The 19,242-nt window shown below is 38.3% G+C and overlaps 3 protein-coding genes across 6 annotated transcripts in view; 1 reads left to right on the forward strand and 2 right to left on the reverse strand.

The window, feature by feature from the left end:
• The window catches only part of LOC136236500 (galactose mutarotase-like), a 14,431-nt gene extending 1,538 nt beyond the window's left edge, over positions 1 to 12,893 (forward strand). The window contains exons 4-7 of the mRNA XM_066026659.1: positions 11,625 to 11,919; positions 11,997 to 12,156; positions 12,469 to 12,643; positions 12,691 to 12,893. Of these exons, the coding sequence (XP_065882731.1) occupies positions 11,625 to 11,919; positions 11,997 to 12,156; positions 12,469 to 12,643; positions 12,691 to 12,765 (705 nt within the window). The 3' untranslated portion in view covers positions 12,766 to 12,893. The remainder of the gene's footprint in view (positions 1 to 11,624; positions 11,920 to 11,996; positions 12,157 to 12,468; positions 12,644 to 12,690) is intronic.
• On the reverse strand, positions 2,091 to 6,098 carry LOC136236504 (uncharacterized). 3 transcript variants are annotated; one of them, XM_066026668.1, is made up of 5 exons: positions 5,962 to 6,094; positions 5,223 to 5,312; positions 3,073 to 3,213; positions 2,419 to 2,620; positions 2,091 to 2,298 (listed from the first exon to the last, which is right to left on the reverse strand). In XM_066026668.1, the coding sequence occupies exons 3-5, from the start codon at positions 3,174 to 3,176 to the stop codon at positions 2,182 to 2,184; spliced, it is 423 nt and encodes a 140-aa protein (XP_065882740.1). In that variant the 5' UTR covers positions 3,177 to 3,213; positions 5,223 to 5,312; positions 5,962 to 6,094; the 3' UTR covers positions 2,091 to 2,181. The 3 variants fall into 3 exon arrangements, with proteins under 3 accessions (XP_065882740.1, XP_065882739.1, XP_065882738.1); XM_066026667.1 differs by having other exon boundaries at positions 5,223 to 5,286; positions 5,962 to 6,093; XM_066026666.1 differs by lacking the exon at positions 5,223 to 5,312 and having other exon boundaries at positions 5,962 to 6,098.
• On the reverse strand, positions 12,754 to 19,227 carry LOC136236495 (uncharacterized). Of its 2 annotated transcripts, XM_066026653.1 has the most exons (18): positions 19,135 to 19,227; positions 19,014 to 19,081; positions 18,650 to 18,698; positions 18,509 to 18,596; positions 18,430 to 18,461; positions 18,189 to 18,373; positions 15,843 to 17,896; positions 15,628 to 15,666; positions 15,333 to 15,571; positions 14,999 to 15,102; positions 14,565 to 14,640; positions 14,317 to 14,448; positions 14,075 to 14,126; positions 13,822 to 14,012; positions 13,665 to 13,736; positions 13,369 to 13,423; positions 13,090 to 13,164; positions 12,754 to 13,039 (listed from the first exon to the last, which is right to left on the reverse strand). In XM_066026653.1, the coding sequence occupies exons 1-18, from the start codon at positions 19,156 to 19,158 to the stop codon at positions 12,930 to 12,932; spliced, it is 3,645 nt and encodes a 1,214-aa protein (XP_065882725.1). In that variant the 5' UTR covers positions 19,159 to 19,227; the 3' UTR covers positions 12,754 to 12,929. The 2 variants fall into 2 exon arrangements, with proteins under 2 accessions (XP_065882725.1, XP_065882724.1); XM_066026652.1 differs by having other exon boundaries at positions 19,014 to 19,143.
• Positions 19,228 to 19,242: the final 15 nt, after the last annotated feature.

The raw sequence follows: 19,242 nt of genomic DNA on the forward strand, positions 1-19,242 counted from the left end.
TACAAACCGCTGCAACGAAAATCACGTGATTTTAAGACATTGTATAGTTTTCTACCAGAAGACAGTAAAAAACTTGGCTGCCACGCTGGTGTTATTCAAGTTACACTTAGCCTAACACATTAATAGTTAGGTAGTTGATTGGAGGATAGCATTGCTGACCCTATGTATGGTGATTGCACAATTCATTCAGCAGAAAAATGACCAAGAAGGGAACCAGAAACATATAATTAACTTTTCATGGCCTTATTAATATGTACCAGTTCTATGGTCCGTGTGAATTAATTTGAGGCTGTTTATAATGGAAAAACATCATAAAATGTTAATTGATCTTTGAGTGATTTGATTGGATGTACCAGTTTTCCGTGAGACTGGCCAGCACTGTATATAGTGGCTGTCACCAGACCCTGCGCTGTGTGGGTTGGTTATGCCAGACTAGCTAGTAAAGCAGTACAAATAGTGAACTGCTTTACTAAAGGAGAAAAAAAATCTCATTTTTGTATAGACTCCTGGGCATTAGCTCCTCACAGCAGCAGTTGTTGACATCCTTTTGACAAGTGGTTTCTCAAAGGTAGCATCCCCTGTCCACCGTGCACCTAGTGATGTGAAGGTTGCCAAAAGGCACTATACATGTCATGTTCTAATGTAGTGATAGAGAAGAATTTGGCCACAAGAAGGATCAATCAAATTCAGTCCTTCCCTGAGATTTGTGGCATGTTTGAGCAAACATAACCTTCAAAACATTCATGGCAGTGATACCAGAGCTGTTTACAGGCTTACAAACAGTCACTGATATACATATCGGAACTACATGTTTACATATCCAAAGGCTATATATATATATGGTACATGTACAGATCTTTATAGAGGATGTACAGGAGCTCACAGCTTAATCAGATAATCTTAGAGTAGTCAATATATTAGTGATCATGAAGGTTTATACTTTTTCTGACCAAAAATATCACCTCTTCATGGCAGGTAAAATTTAGCCCAAAAAGTGCCTTCAGTGTGACCCAAAATGTATCCAAAAAGTTGCTATGATACTAAAAAAATAATTCAGTGGTATTTGCTGCCTGACTGACTGATGCCTTCAAGGCTACAGGCTTGATTTTTTAAACTTCAGCCCATTAGCATACCACAGTAGGTACAATGCATGCATCGTGGACTTACTTTGTTCTCCTTTGTGTCCCCCACCATTGCTGTTCGCTGACAGCTCAAGGTGTCAATTCATGGTAACGCTTTTTGCTTACAAGAATAGTCCATACTTTCCATAGTGGCTGGATTGATTGTAGAGGTGCTTCCCAAACTGTTCTTCATTTGTAATGTATGCTACACAACAGGTAGAACATAGCTGAAAACAAAGCGTAACGGCCACTTCACTTTTCAGTAATTGATTGTTGTGGCATGCATTCATACAAATTAATTTTATGACATACCTGGCGTCGTTTTGATGCAGTATGCACAGGTTCATTAGTCATAATTATTTGTTATAAAAAGGTAAACAAACAAGTAGAAGGGAATTTTTAAGTTCGATTAGGGGTCAAAGAAAAAAAGTAGTGTGACAAGAGAGGTTGTCTATACCCACTACTTTTTAGCTATTCTCTTGTTTCACAACTTTTTTTTTTGATCACTAATCCAAAGTGAATTTTTCATTGATGTACTTCAATATGACCAGTTGAGGCACAATTACACTTTTCTCCGTAATCATCCGCATGGGTATGCCCCTCCCTTTTCCAGCTCCTGGATTGGCCCCTGATGTTTTGCTGATTGTTTGGATTTCTTGGAAATACTCAGCTTTTGCTAATGGTAGAGTTATAAGTAGTTACATAAGCGTGGTGTCCAGATTTCATGGATTGATGTGTTGAGAAATAAGTACATATAAATGAGAAATGAACATATCACAGGCTGTGTAATATTTCAGGTTATTAAAAGCTCCATTTGGTTAAGACCATTTGTACACTTCATTTTGTACCTTCACTGGTTGTTTGTCACGTGACAGAATTTCTATTATAACAACAGCATGAGAAACTTGGACATTCCAAAGTATGTGTCACAGCAATACACACCTTTGGGTCATTCGTAAGCAGCATAAATTAAACTGAAAAGATCTGTTTTAAAAATTTAATATCATAAACAATGTCCAGATTCCAGATCAAATACATAAGATATACATTCTCTTTATTGTTATTCATTGTCCATCATTAGATGACCCAAAAAAGCAATCCAATTGCTTCTAACTTCCATGGTGAACTTATCCTTCACAATATCCTCCATTGTCCACAATAATGCATCTTCAACAAGCTACAGAAGCATAAAAATACATGTATAGAAAGGCTGCTTCTCCAACTTTAATTTCCTGGTGAAAGCTCATACTTTTCACAGTAACTATCTATACAGCCTTACAGTACAAATACCACCAACCTCGTATTGTTCAGGGTTGAAGCTGCTTGACACCCAGGTTTGTGAGAAAGTTTTTAATGTGCCATCAACAGAAAGACTTTGATTCATCAGATCCACCAAGTTGTTGATAGAATGGAATACGTTGTTACATCCTGCCCGGAGGTCTTCACGTTTCGACTGGAATGGTTCCAACTTTTTTAACCATGGTGCTATCTCTCTCAATCTGTAAATAACAATGTGTATGTGATACAGTAGTACTTGTATAACAGGATCACACAGGTGACAGCTAAACTAGTTTTCACTTCAAAGTGTCAATAATCAGGTGGACAAGTAGTTTATTCACCTGTAGAAGCAAGAGTTCATAATTATGGGGGGCGGACCCTCACTACTATAGGCCCTTGTTTTTCCTTAATAACTCAATCTTGTTACATGGGCCAGCTGCCTAAACATTTTGGCAGCACTTGCTGTGCTAAGGGCGCTAAGGACGTAGTGAATGCTGCACTTGCACTTCGTTGCAGTATAGACTATTTAGACATGCAAACATGTTAACAACATAAAAACATGCTTGTTCCTGTATAAAGCCATTGGGAATGGACACGTGTTCACCTCCTGCAGGTGAATGCGCAAGTAGCTCAGCTGTACATTAAATGAAAAATAGAAATTATACTACTGTACCTTTTGAATAGAGTGGCTCCAGCATGTTCAATTCCCATGGATAATACATCACTCCAACTCTGTATTATGTTCATGGCAATGCGTATCGGCAAAGTTGAAGACATTTTTTCACTTCGAAACTGTCAAAACAATCTGTGTTGACTGGGGGGAAACACCATGATGTAATGCTTTCAACAATACACATATAACACAAGTGCAACATCAAACAAAATTTGAGTACAATATTCCTTACAAATTGTGTACTTATAGTAAGAGTGAAACAGTGTTAATAAGTGATGATAACAGGTACTAATAAGTGTTTAATTAGCAACTTGTACCTGAAGGGCTTAATTATTATACTTTACCGAAATGGATGGCAAGGCTGTTGGCTGGCACAGAAAACACCATCACTTTTTACTTTTCATATATACATGCTTGAGTTCCCATTGTAGTCTAGATGTCTCAATTACAGGATAGATTCACTCAACATTACGACTAAAAAAATTGTAATTATTTATTAAGGGACAAGATTAACAGGGTCGTATGCAGACTTTTATCTGGGTAGGTTCTTTAGATGAAAAGGTGAACCTTTTTTGTGTAGTGTGATGCAGGAATTCATCAGGGTGTGCAAAAACTAGGGAAGCAGAAAATAGATACTAATACGGCTGAATTTGGTGACATTTCAGACTTTTGTTACTAAAATTTTGGACCTCTTATCCTGAAATTGTGGAGGATTTTTTTTTCCAAGAGGGGGGTTCTGTGGGCATAAAGTTGAACAGTATGTACATCAGTGTTTTTGATCTTGCAAATTGAGCTAAAGAGCACCTGCAGTGCAGCTGTATAGATCTGTAGTGAAATGTGTCAAATACCATTAGCTACTTTCTATACAACAAATGATCATTCACTCTACCATTGTACCAACAGTTCAAGCTTTTGATTATACTGTGTATTAGTGTATTCTCAGGACACACGTATGTAAAATTGGAAACAGTGGTCTGACCCACTCAGCCCTCAGTCAGAAAGAATTCATATCATATTTGAATTTCAACAGATTTCTTTATACCAGTTGGAAGAGCAGTCAAGAACACTTCACTTCTCCAAGAGTCACTGGTGAATCATGATGCAAATATTCATGTAGAATGGTCACTTGGACATGACAATTAATAGCTATTTGTTTACACTGAATAGTGGCTCAATAGCTCTTCGGGGCTCTCACAAATTTTGTTCACCAACTAAAGAGCTATTGAATTGTGCATGTGGCGTCTGGATTGCAAGTGCAGAAAAGGAGATAGAAATTTACGGACATACATTTTCATTCATTACTCACACCAAGCTTTGGCTAAAAGAAATCACAGTGATGAAAAGAAAGAACATCTATGAAGATATCCTCGCATTTCTACACCATTTAGCTGTGTGTATCTCGCCAAAAAAGTATAACTTGAAGAGAAAGAAACCACCTCGCTAGAGACAAACCAAATACACTATAATAACCTATTCTGGCCACCTGCTAAGTGTAATACCAAACCAAGTTGTTTCCTGTTCTACCTGCATGCTTTAATTACAGGGGCGGATCTAGGATTTATAAAAGGGGGGGCTAACTCAAAGTATTAATCTCTTGGGTAGAGGTGTGTGAAGCACACTTCCCAGCATGTGAAGCTGCTGGAACTAGGGGGGTCTGGGGGCATGCCCCCTCCCAGGGAATTTTTGAAAAATAGATGCTAAAATACTGCAATTTGGAGACATTTCCACATAAAATTCATAACATTTTCTGCCTGTAGATATTTTATATACTGCCTGTCGATTATAGGTATGGCTCTCTGAAGTATTTTGTTAATGGAAAAGTTTGGGTAGGTACAGACAACCAAGTACATGATGCACCCCTCTCACAATTGCACAACAATGAATAGGTGCATGTTAGAATAATAATGTTGAAAGTGGAAAATTTTGAAATTTGGACAATACAAGATTGAATGTGAGAGCATTTTCAATAGAAATAGTGTACCTGAATTAAGTATTGCCATACATATTAACTACACAAGTAGATGAATGAAGCCCTTTAAACAGACCAATGCACTTCATTGTATATATAGGTGCAGGCAGATTTGGAAAAATTCCATAACAGAACCAACTATATGCTTCCAGTGAATGTTCTATTAAAGTAGTTAGCTGACCGCTCTATTAGAGTATCTTGATCTTGTACACCTCCAATGCTGATCCGGGTCCTTGTTGCATAACCTTTAGCATAAATCCACTGATAATACCTTGGAAAGATGTTTATAAGGTGGTTTTATGAGTATTTGTATTATTAGTGATCACATAATTATGCTAAGACAAAATTTCATTATACTCAGCATATTGATCAACTAAAGCCTAAAAGTGAAGGGGGGGGGGGGGGCTTCAGCCTTCAAAGCCCCCCCTTCATCCGCCCCCGAATTAGTGTTACAGGATAAAGCTCAAGGAGCCTGTAAAATCTGATATGGAAATGCCAAAAAAAAACCTCACATGGCTCCTCATACATTTGCAAATATTTCGTTATTGTATGAGGGGGGTTAATTTGCTCAAGGTTTAATTTAGCCACTGTGAATGATGGTCCTGAAATAGGGAATCAAGGAATCAGCTTGGGTTGGCCTTACAGCTTTGTTCAATTCCTGGTTACCTCCCACATGTAAGGCTGTTACAGTATGTGTTCTAGGATTTCATACATTAGCATAAGTATTAAATGGGAACAGGCTGCCTACAATAAGGGTAAAACGCTAACCATGGTTGACTCCCCCGTTCGACACGAACTGGTGAACTAGATACAAGGCCTAGGGGACAATATATTTTTTAAAATCGCATTACTCTAATTGATGCCCGCATTGCGGAATTTACGTGTTATGCCACAAACACGATTATAATGTTTATCTTTACCTTATATGGTATCCGTTAAAGGCTTGTGGTGCCGCGACAAGTCAACGCGGTATCCTTTGAAACTGTTTCACCTTATGTCTTTAGCTCCCACAATCACAAATCTGCACTGAAACTGAACTGGATAGCTGTAGTGTTTCATTGATACACAGTCCAGAATTCCATTGATACACAGTCCAGAATTCCATTGCTACTGTGGCTGCTGGTAAGAAACAGATACTTTCTGATCAATAACCGTAGGAGTAGCAATGGAATTGATATGTTATTGGATCCGGCTGGCAGAAGGCTTTGTTAGCCAAAATTGTAACAGATACTGGTAGGTGAAAACTATGAATAGGTAAAATCCAAGTAGGAGCTAGAATGAACCTACCATCATTTGTGAGACATTGCACTTGCAGCCCTCTTGCTCAATTCTGTTCCCAGGAAATGTTGCCTCAGGAGCTGAGTATAAGGCCATGCACTCCAAGTAAATTCTCTGTTTCCAATTCACCACCCCCATCTGGTTACTGTCAGCTCTAAAAGTATGTATTCTTCCATTCTCGCTTCCTGTTATTCTTGTAGATACTGTACAGGCTCATCTTGTAACAGTGTCAGCAGTGCTGTCAAGTCAGCACAAATTCATGCTTGTGTTATTTTTGCTACTTAAAATGGAAGGTACAAATAAACATAACATTTATGCAGCTTTTTATGGTTGTGCCAGGCAAATAATGCCTTGAAAAGCTGCCAATCTTATAATGAAATAATGGAAATGGACTGCCCACCTGCTGCAAATATGCCTGAGTCCAGGACAGAAAACAAGATAATTTATCTGGAGTGGCTTAATAACAATGACTTCAGTATTAAAAATAACACTGATTGAGTGTATACTGAGAGTTGTAGAAGGATCGGTACAGTAGTTAGATACTCAAGCTGTAGTGGTTCAATTTGAAGCTATTATATACGTATGTACACTTGAAAAACACTTAACTAGGTGACTGCTCTATTAGGATATTTGAATAATGTCTCAAATCTTTTTTTGTGGATGTACTATAAATTTTGGTCAGATCTCATTTTGAAGTCAATTAAAGGGACTTCATCTCTGTATACATGACTCAATAACATCCATGTCTCTTTAAGTATCATTCTATTCTGTGAATGCTATCCCACTAAGGACCTGTGAGAAGGTTTAGATTAAAACCTGTGAATATAGGGAGTCAGAAACATGTACTGAAGCTGAAAAAGAAATCCCAGACCCAGTGGCCATGGTGACTTGATCCCAACATGTTAACTGATTTTGCCCATTCCTAGCATTACATTTATGATGCCTATTGCATCATACATAGACATGTAACTAATTAATATTTATTTTGAGGGACAAGCTACCATTGATTTCAGTTATACCACTGGAGAACATCCATTCTGGAATTCTGGACTGGGAAACCCACTGAAATTTTAACTTGTATACTATATATATTGGGTAATTTATGAAGGGTTTTTTATTTTTAGATGTTTTGAAGAGGCTCTTCTCTTGAAAATAGATTCCCAAGACTTCCTGTTCTTCAAAATTGATTCCCACAATTAAAAATAACTTACCTTCATGTGATCAAACATTTTGGCATGGAATATCAGGTGTGTAATCGCTTATGTATTGGTGATTGTAATGGTTAAACAGTATCATTACTGCACCAATAGCCAGTTAACAACTGATCCAGAACTGTCATTGTTGGGAATTGATACCGTCCGCTGAAATTCTAGCATATAGGCATGATCAAGCTGGTGGCTGATTACTCACAAGACTCACCCAGTCTTCTCTCCATTGCATAGAGATGGGGATCATTCCATTAGTAAAGTCAGTTGTTGGCAAGCATGCATATGTATTTCTTTTGTAATTTGTGGCACAAATTTTCGTTTTGAATTCCACCTGGACTTCAAAAGATACACTCTTCAAAATATTGAGATTTTTCCTCTTCTGCGAAATTTTCTGCTTCAAAAAATAACCTGCTATACAGTATAGGCTGGAACACCAGACTGTCTTAGGTTGGCAGCACAAAGATACAGGCAAGCAATACAGCTACAGGGAGAACAAGAGTAACCTCTAATAGAGCAGTCAGTGTGTTCAGTCAAAAGTACTCTAATAGAACATTCATAACGAGAACAATTTTAAAAATGGGTATTAAAGAATTATATAATTGTAAGACTAACTTGAAATACTAAAGATAGCTTAATCTTGAGTTTTGCATTCCAATTAAAGAATTTGAATATATTGTTTGGGTTACTACAAAGCTTGACCAGCCATCGACATTAACCAAGCATATTATTGAAAATAGTTTTATACTATCCATGAAATCTAGTAAGCATTTTAATGCTCAAAATCTGTCAGCGGCTAGGAGTTGGGCTCCCAGACTTCTGCACAGGAAACAGCCTTAGGTGAATACATCTCTGGCCAATGCCATATCAAGAATGTTACTATAATTCACAATTTTCTCGTAAGACAACTGGCTTAATTATCTTGTGCACTGGGTTGTTCATGCATCCTTTAAAAAGCTTTTTTTAAATTTTCATTGTACATTGTGCACCTTCACAAGTTATTCGGTACTCTAACAAATTCATCTTTTAGCTGACAGTACCATCCAGGTGGCTCTGATTTGTCTTCCATTTTAATCTTTTATTTGCCATAAAAAAAATTCTATCTTCAAACAGGCTAAATACTTTATGCAGTCACAAAGGCATCAATTTGACAAACCAAAAAGTCTTAAAGTTTTTTCTAGCAAACATTTCTAGCAATATAGTTTAACAATGATAGATATTCAGGCATTTTGTTATGAAGTTGGCTTAGTAGCAGTCTGCTATTGTGGCTCATTGTCTCATTCTTTGACATATTTCTGCTGTATTGTTGTACATTGTTGTCAGTGATGGTCAACATGTGTGACTCAGTAGAGATAAGCTATGCATGTTCAATCTTGGTATGACATTAATGACTAGTTTACTAATCTCAACTCTCAGGAATATCCTTGTGAATCTGATGGATTGTATGTGAAGTGCATCACTAGACTGCATGATCTAGACCGTATACCAGTCAGATTCCATGCTGTACACCTGTTGGGCCATTATCTATACAATACTAGTTGGTCGCCATTTTACCAGGATACACCTCATTAAGATGTTTGACAACTCTTCTACCACACCTTGTGTGTATCAGTTTTATATCAGCAATAACATTAGGTTGTACTCCCTCCCCACAACTAGTGGTAGTTATTATTGCTTTGACATTTTGTGAGGTAATAATAGGACAAGAAATCTAGTAATTAAATTACATTCAACTACACACCCGTACATATAATGTTATGAATGTTAACATGTTAACATATCCTTGTTGTTTCTATGGTTGCTATTGAGATCTTCTTACATCATTGTTTCTTTTGTTGAAAATTGCAGAACGATAACATGATATTTTGGTTGCTGTTTTCTTTAATGCAAATATTTATTAACCTGTTTGGGTGCATATACTACAAGCTGTAGGACCAGGTGTCCTACAGAACTTCAGCACTTGTACTATAAAACCTTAATTTAAAAAAAAAAAAACCTGTATAACAATAAAATTAATGTTGCTTTGAGTGGTGTCTAAAATAGAGTTTTGTGCAGTGAGTGTGTGTGTGTGCTTGTGTATGCATGCATGCATACGTGTGTGTTGTGTGTGAGGTACCACGGTCAAGTGGCTGGAGCATTGGCCTAGTAATCAAAAGGTTCCAGGTTCAATGCCCGTTTATGCCAATTTGATATTGTTGTCTCCTTGAGAAAGAAACTGTACTTGCATTGTTCCAGTCTACCCAGCTGCACAATGGGGACCTGGGGAAACAGCCCACTCAGCTGTAACATCAATGGGTACCTGGTGTTTACTGCATGGGGAAGCAAATGCTCAACTGTCCATGTCTCACTTGGTGGCGTAAAGAACTTTGGGTTTCATAACCTCTCTCTGTGAGATCCTCTTGCAGGTTACTAGTCCTTCCCCAGGAAGACTTGCCTGTACAAGACTGAAGTGCCCGAGTGGTGCACAGGCATTGGACAGCCTGTGCACCACTCGGGCACTGCCCAGCATCCCAGGCAGGATACTATTGCTTCTCAGCATCTTAGTGCTATCTTAGTGCTGGTTTGCTGGACAGCGATAGCTGTTTCGCATGGTTGCCGTAGGCTTTACTCTTGCCTTGCTTTGTGTGTGTGTGTGTGTGTGTGTGTGTTGTGTGTGTGTGTGTGTGTTTAGTAATTTTTAGCACAAGCATGCTTGTCATATACATGCCCATGGGCAAAGTGTACTGTGTTGTGACATTCAGTCTATGGTACATTCCAAGATGGTTATGCTTTTGCCTTCAATGATAGTCATGGTAATGGTAATAGGATGGCAACCAATCCATATATGAATTGGAATCACTATCTCTGTAATATCTTGGCCTTTTTTGACAGCTGATATCATTTTACACAAATCACAATATTTCTTTACTTTAGAAGTCTTCCGTGTGCTTCAAAGTGTACATTAGGCTTAATTATTAGTTTCTCATCCCCCCACATCGCTGTTTACAGTACTGGGACCATTGGCGGCTGAATGCAGCTATTTAGCAGCCTTTACAGGCTATAACAGACCAAGAGCACTACATTATGAGCCAAAGTTTATGTGGTCTTATAGTTACTGTTTGATAATAATAGTAAAAATTAATCATCAATATTTGTTATTGAAATGTTGGCAGTGCATGTTAATGCATAACAACTGGCTATCAAAACTGTGTATGTAGTCATCTGAAACTAAGAACATGTTCATCACAACAGCATTATAAGGTATCACAATTAGTATCCCATTAGGGACCCACTGAAGCCTGTTAAGAGTCTAAACTTTAAAACTACATTAACACTCTGTTGTGTGTGCAGATTAATTCTAGACTCAATCCCCCAGCAACATAACTCCCCTGGCAACATGCAGTCTAGGTATACACCAGGGAGCCACAACAGCGGAAATTTAGCTTATCACACTTTAAGACAGTTATGATTGTAAAGCACAGGAGGGAGGTAGGGTGGGAGGGAGAGGTGTGCAAATAATATGGATTCTATTATGTTTAGTAGGTATTCCTCTGTGCTCTGTGTGTTATGCTGCAATGCAATTGTTGTGCTGGTGTTTACGGTGACCTTCTCAGTGGTAGATCAGTAATACGTACACATGTGCACCTCATCTCTATACACTGCCTAATATGCTGCATCCCTGCCAGTGTCAGTCAGTGATGTACATACAGTGTATACAACAAAGTTTTGAGATACATAAATTTGAGATATGTTACTTTACTCACTATACAGTAGTGATGTGTCAATGGTGTTAATCAGTACCTGCTAACAACACTGACAGTGGTAATTGTCATACATATACCCTACATGTACTCTACTATTACAGTCTAATATTGAGTGTATGTTGACACCAATAGTCACAGCCATGATTGTATTTTGTATGTGGTAGCCGTCAGTCAAAGTTTGTTCATACTCAGTTACTTGTGTGGTTAGAATTTCTAAGGTTTTCAATATTTGTTAGACCATCTTGTTATAGTGACCAAATATAGTTATGGTATACTTCTTGAACTCATAAAATAAAGGCCACCTCATTATCAAGGTAATGGTTCCAGTCTCTTGTTAATGTGGTTCCACTATATTAGGTTGACTGGAAACTTGATACGCAAACAGATACTAGCATACAGTTCAGTTACACCAGTCCAGATGGAGAAGAGGGCTACCCTGGTGCTGTGACAGCTACTGCTACCTACTCTGTCAGTGATGCTAGTAATGAAGTGACCCTGGAGTACTCTGCTACAACTACTGCTCTGACGATTGTCAATCTTACCAACCACACCTACTTTAACCTGAAGGGGAATGGCAATACCATATTAGGACATGAGTTGATGCTGAATGCTAACCACTATACTCCAGTTGATGATAACTGTATTCCTATTGGTATAGTGTGTGTAGTGTGTCACTGATATGTGTAGTGTGTCACTGTGTGTGCGTAACGCATGTGTGTTGTTTTGTAGGATCAATTGAGCCAGTAGCAGGTAGTACATTTGATTTCACAACACCACATCTTATTGGAGAACGTATCAGCCAAGTGCCTGGACTGGGATATGACCACAATTATTGTATGAAGACTGAACTACGCCGGTACAATGACTCTGAGGTGTGGCTGTGTGCCCGGTAAGATATATTATATGCTGCATCAAAACACAATATACTCTCAGAATTTCTTAATCCATTCATGCTGACAAAACATTAGTGATTTCAGACTCACTCTATTCCTAGAAAATATACGCACACTTATTTGGTACATAATATGTTTTTCATTGAATAATATTTGTTAGCACAAAAATCCCCACTGCATATGGAAACGTCCACAAGTTTCAGTTTCTTTAATGTCTATTGAATTCCATACAAATCCCTTGTTGACTAACACATAACATATATACTTGTATACAAATAAACTCTGTATATACTTTTACTGTGTGGTAGTTGCCGAGAACCAGAGAGTGGTCTCACTATGGAGGTATACACAAACCAGCCAGGAGTACAATTCTACACTGGCAACTTTCTCAATGATACAGCAGTCCTGAAAGGAAACCAGCCTTGTTACAAGCATGCTGGATTTTGTTTGGAAACTCAAGCTTATCCGAATGCTATAAACCAGGTACAGCAGTCACTAAATTGCTACATTATAAGTGTTGTTGTTTACAGGGTAATTTCCCTTCCCCAATTCTTTCCCCTGGTGAGAAATATTATTCCAAGACAACATGGAAGTTTGTTTGTTAACACTCTTTTTATTTTTAGAAACAAGAATTTTTAGTTATAATTACAATAAATAAAAACGTTTTTACAAATTTTATCTGTATTAAAATAATTTGTTTGCACTGAAACTTGTGAAAACAATGAATTTGTTATGTAGAAGTCTCTAGAGGCCAACTGTTGTTTCCTTGCTAGCAAAGTGAGGTCTCCATAGGCTTGTATACAAATCTACCGGACTGATGTTTAGCTAGAAAGTCGTGTTTGACTCTCTGAGGAAAGTGATGTTTCTCTAACAACATTTCTGTGTAGAAAAATTCAATAAAACTTGTACTCACCGTATTTCAGACTAACCTGAAGATGAGGTGATAGCATATAATGCGTATATTTCTGGATTACTGATTCTCAATGTCTCGGCTATCAGTGAACCTACAATATAATAGAGTGTATCAATTATTAACATACTCCACCACACGGTGTGCATATGTTGGAAATTTTGGCAGGTAAATAGGTTCAGCAAATCTTGTTTCATGTTACAGTTTTCTAGAAGTAACATTAAAGAATTGAGTTACACATGATTTACGAGTGTATTTCCCCTGTCAAAATTTCCCATTGTTGTGACAAGAAGCTTACAGGTTTCAGCTACAGTCATGCTGGCGTGGACAGGAAGAGTTCTGGAAAGAGGAGGCTACAGGAGAGAAAACATCTCACTAAACAGTCATGATAAAATATTGTATGATTTCACAGCGACAGCATTTTGTATTTACGTGAGTGTGTGTGCGTGCGTGCGTGTGTGTGTGAGTGAGTGAGAGAAAGTGCATGCACATTCATGGGTGGTATGTCTTCTACACTACAAGTGCTACACTACATGCACACCACAAGGATGTCAGGTACTACACAAATATTATCATAGTGTATGGTTTATATACCTCACATGTGCATCCGTCAATCTCATCAATCCAGACACAAAGGAATGCTTGTGAGTCATCCATACCAGGCAACTACACAGAAAGAACACACACAATTACACTCATCTAGTTTCTTCACACAACATACAACTACACAACTCTTGAAAGTTGTACTTACGCCTTTCACTTCCTCGGGACCAAATTGAGTTTCTTTTAGAACGTTCACAGCACTTGTCAGAGTGGTAAGATAATAGCCGCCTTCTCCATTGAGCAAAGATGGATGCACCAATCCCCACATGTACTCTGCTTCCACCTCTGCTTTGGAGAACTCTGCTTGAATCAACACCCAAATGAAGAGGGGCAAGAAATCTACAGAAGGACATACAGGCTTACAGCAGGAAGCATTAATAATACAGCATATATAATCTTACCATCAGCTCCTAAGCCTTGTGAAGATTTATTCTTCTTTGTCAGGTCTTGCACCTGTTGAAATCACCAATTATGACATAAGAACAATAACAGATAATATCAAAATAGACTTCCATACAAAGCAATCTTACACAAATTACTACACCATTGAAAATTGGCTTCAGTTTTCATGGACACACTCCAGTCATTGAAGTACAGTTTATAGTAACCATATATGGTATAAATAAATAACAGCGATTCTTACATTATTATAGGTGATACGGACAGCTTGGAGTAGCAGCTCTATTTTGGTGAACGCTGAGTGGACTCGCTCCATTTCATCAAATAACTGTTTTGCCTCTTCAATGGCTTGTTCTCCTGGAGGAATCAAGTGGTCCTGTTAGACAGACACACAGATAGACATGTTACATCATTATTAAAATCATTATGTAAAGTTAAATAGAAGCCTCTTTAACATGTACACTTCCTGTAGTTATGTAGAACTGCACTTACCCGGATGCCAAGGTCTGATTCTTTCAGTTCCTTTGCTGAAGCCATTGTCTGTTGAAGCTGCTTTAGACTGCCAGTGCTACAGTGACACACAACAGCTTTCATAAACTGGGAGGTCTTTAATGAAATCAATACGCGTTTACATCAATGCATATAAAAATAGGACCATTTATTTTGGACCAAAATTAATATTAAGTGTAGCTGAGGCTTTTGGAGTCCACTTCAGTATAACTACAATGTATCCATGATGAGACATGTTAGAACTATAATATATTCTGTTACAACAATAACAGGTCTCCCCATAGTAACAATATATCCTACAACAATGTACACTGTATTCCATAATAAGGCCAGTGTTTGTAACTAAACACTACAACTCTACAAACCACACACGTATACAATGGTATCCCACAATGAGGCACTACTACAAGACTCACTCAGTAAAATGTTTCTCAACTTTAAACTGTATCACTTGTTGAAGTGGTTCTACAATAATGTCCTGCAAAATTTTCTCCAGTAGCACATCAAAGTTTCGGCAATTCTATACATGTAAAAAAGGAGGATTTATTATGTCACCATTTTGGATTTCAACAAGGAATATGACACAAAAAACTACAACCCTCTATAGCTTCTCTTGTAAATCATGAAAAGAACTTTTAAAAATTATTTTATAGGATTTTAGTAGATCACAAATAGGGCATGGCTAAAAACATAAAAGTCAAAGACAACATGAAAGTAGATGGTATTTAATTCATGTCTTAATAATATTACCTTCATTCCATGCTCAACCAATTCCTTATGATGATCAGTAAGAAGTTTGTCACGAATGGAATCAATGTGATTGCGGACATTGCTAAGCAACTGCTGGTAACTGAGATTTGCTGCTTCATGCTTTGTACTGGATTCAAATTGTGATACAGAACTGCCAAATGTTGTATTTCTATTCTGTGACAGCTGTAAAATATATTCTCTGATTCGCTGCTCAGCAGGTTTCTTGTGAAGAAAATTAACTGTTAAAAACATTGGCATTAATGTGTAAACTGGCGCTCTGTAATGTAACACTTACATGGAGACCAATTTTTCTTTACCTTTTTGGTTTTCTTTCCTGCATAAAAGAATACACAAAAGTGTAAACATCACCCAAACAGTGCAAGAAACAAACTCCCCTACAAAAACTTCCATGTAAACTGTCCCATGCATTTTATAGTGTTGTATACACCAAATGTGTGATTTCAGCATGGCATGTTGTAAACGTAAACACAACCCACAAGTCTCACTTACGTTTGTCAGTTCCTTTTACGCTGGTTGCACCATCAACTTCGGAAGATCCAAGCACTGAGTCTCGTGAAGATACAGTATCATTTGTTATCTCATTTACATTATCAAGCTCCTCATCAGATTCTTTCAACTCCACAACATAACCTTGCTTCTTTGTGTCATCTTGGTCTCTAGAAGGTGGGACAGCATACGGTCCTTTAGCAGGAGTTGGTTTCTTTACCATGACATAGGATGAAGTTAGTGATGTTGATAATGGTTTACTGTGTGCCTTTGGTGGTGGAGGTGGGGGGCGTCCGACAGGCTTTAGCACCTTGTCCTCCCCAGTTGCTGCTTCTGATGATTTATTTGTTAATGCTTTGTCAACTGTATCACTATGACCTGCTGGCACACTCATGCTAGAAGAAACTGGTGACTTTGGTTTTGGTGGTACCTTGGGAAGTAGTTGCTGCTGTGGTGGTGGCTTACGTGGTTTAGCAACCGGTCTTTGGTATACAGTTGGTTTAGGAGGGAGGGTTGGCTTTGGTTTTAATTGTGGTTTGGGACCCACTGTAGGCTTTTTAGGCCGTGGAGGTTGTGACGTCCTTTCTTTCTTATCCTTTGAGTCACTGTCTGAATGGCCAGATGGTGAAACAGAATGAGCATGATTTACTAGTCTGTCTAAAGTGTCACTTGATTTTCCCTCAGGTACAATATACTCAAAACTTTGAGAAAAATGAGCAGCATTAGATGCAACAGAAAATGATGTAGTATGCGATTCATTATCCAGCAATGACGACTCAGATTTGTATCTTCGTACACTTTGCCTTTTAGGAGGAACACTAATATACTCTTCATTAGTGGGAGATGTAGAAGAACTATATGGGGCATCATAGTCTGCATTAGTTGAATGCTGATTGTGCAGTTGCATGGGTTCATAATAATCACAACTGCTTGAAGGACGGTTCTCAGGATGCATAGCAATGTAACTATCCATAGGGGACAAGGAACGAGGTCGTGATAGTGTACTACCTGAGCTACGACTTGTTCTAACTTTTCCTGACAGTCTTCGTTGTAATTCTGATCCAGCTTCCTCAGCAACATTGGGAAAATCTAGTCCATATTTGACAACCGATCGTTGATACGATGTGACATCTTCTGATGGAATATTCTCTGGTAAAATTCTAGTAACAGGTTCTGCTGGTGACCGCTTCTTAAAAGTCCGCAACAAATTTACAAGTGTACTACTTCTTTTCTTTTCCATACCTTTTGGTTTCTTCTCTTTGCTAGCCTTGGAAGGTGATGTGGTTACTGATGTGTCATTTAAGGCCATGAAGTGGCTGGGAGGAGCACTATTGGATCGATTAGGTCTTGTATCAGATTTAACCACATCAGGCTCAATGTATTCGTCCTCATCACTTGTCGGTGGTGGTGTCATGGAGGGAGCACGAGGGGGGAGGGGTGGTGGTGACATTACATAACTTGAAGAGCTGCTAACATCATCAATGTCTTCAAAATTAGCTTCCATGTATGGTGACTCTTCCGACTTTGGCAAGCCAGGCTTTTGGTTGTCACTCTCTGTTCCTTGTTTACCTGAAATAAAGTCTATTTCATCATAAATGTGAGGTGCACGCTTCCGTATATTAACAATGCTGCTGTCACTTTGAGAAACTTTGCTAGCATTAGAAGCCTTTTTAGCTTGTGACGCTGCAGCCTTTAGGCCAATTGGTACCACTGCATATGGCTTGGCCTCCAGTAAATGATCATCGTCAACACTGTCATGATTCAATAAAACACTTCTATGTTTCTTTGTAGTTTTCTCAGTGGATTTAGGGGGCAGTGGTGGAGGCACACCAATTTCTAATGGTTCTAAATATGGCCGAATAGGCTTCTTTGGTGATGAGTATGTGTCCTTTACAACAAAACCAGATTCTGTTGATGGACCTGTCCAACCCATGGTTGGGAAATGTGGGCCGTTTCTCTGCTCAGGAGAAAACACTTCTTCTTGCATTTCACTGTAGTCAGTAGATGCATCAAAATCAGCTAACATTGGTGGCCTCAAACAACAAGGCATCCCACCACTGGTAAAGAAATAGAAAACAGTGTAATTTATTTACAACAAGCTGCATACAAATCAAGACACACGGTAGTGTGTCGTGCGGCCCAAGAAGCCGGCGCGTAACACCCGTGAGTATATTGATAGGAAGAAAGATTATATTATTAGCGACATACAGCAGATCCTCTATCAATAAACTTTAGGACGCAATAGAAAACTTTCATAACAAGGACAAAAGTTCCACTGTATTTTAGAAGGGTCGCAACATGTCTTCCATTGCTACAAACAGTGTATCAAATATTAACTGCTGCTCTCACCTGGTGCTGAAGCAAAAGTAAGCAAGTAATTTTGGTATGGACGGGAAGGGCAATTCAGAGCCTTGAATGGCATATCCATTTGGCACGGTCTCAATGAGGTAGTGTTTTACTGATGGATCATTTGATGGCAGTCGGACTGACAAAGCCCGACAATTAACATTGCTGGATTCCCTCACAATAAAGGACTGCAATATAAGAATACCCAATCACACACATGAATAAGAATATGATAAATACTTACCCCAGCTGGTTTGTCAAATAAAATGTTGGCAACTGCAACAACAAAAGTAAATCACTCGACACTACCAAAAATTACACACCTTGGCTCCTTGAAAGCTTTGGATAAAACCAATACTTCTCTGCCTTTATAATAAGCTCTTCGGCAGTTTCTTTTGTCAAAGTAGCAGACTAAGGAAAGGAGATGCACTGTACATTATAATCCATGCTTAGTACTGACTCACTGGTAGCCAGTTGTAGTAGCCTTTAGACTTCTGTGAAGGACTACTGCTCCTGTGGATAAAGGAAGTGAAATGTGTAATGATATCAATATACTGAGTCAGGATTTTAAAGGCACAATAATTTTTGACATGCAAATAAGCTTTGGGTTGGTGATATCCCTACACAATACAATATTTTTCACTTTTCAGCTTTGAATACTACACATGAAAACATTAGGTCAAAATATTTAGAGTTGTAAAGAATATATAAACACAAATGTCAATTAACAATATTGAAACATGATGCCAGAAAACAAACATATTACACCAGCTTTATATGTTAAAGGTGTAATGCGTTTATTTTCACGTCTACAACAAAACAACTCACTGCGATAAAGGTCCTTTGCTGTAAATGTTTTGGTAGTCATCAACGCGAGCCGCGTATTTTCTCAGTACCTGGCGAGCGTGTATTATTCGCTTAGACATTCTCATTCGATTCAGAGCCATACCTGCTGATAATTACTATCTCCCATCAAACGACTCTCGCCTATAAACCCCGATGAAATGAAGCCCCAGAGTGCATCACGAGACCATCAAAAATAGTAAGCTATATTATT

This window comes from Dysidea avara, chromosome 10 (genome assembly GCF_963678975.1).
Source record: "Dysidea avara chromosome 10, odDysAvar1.4, whole genome shotgun sequence".
Lineage (NCBI taxonomy): Eukaryota > Metazoa > Porifera > Demospongiae > Dictyoceratida > Dysideidae > Dysidea > Dysidea avara.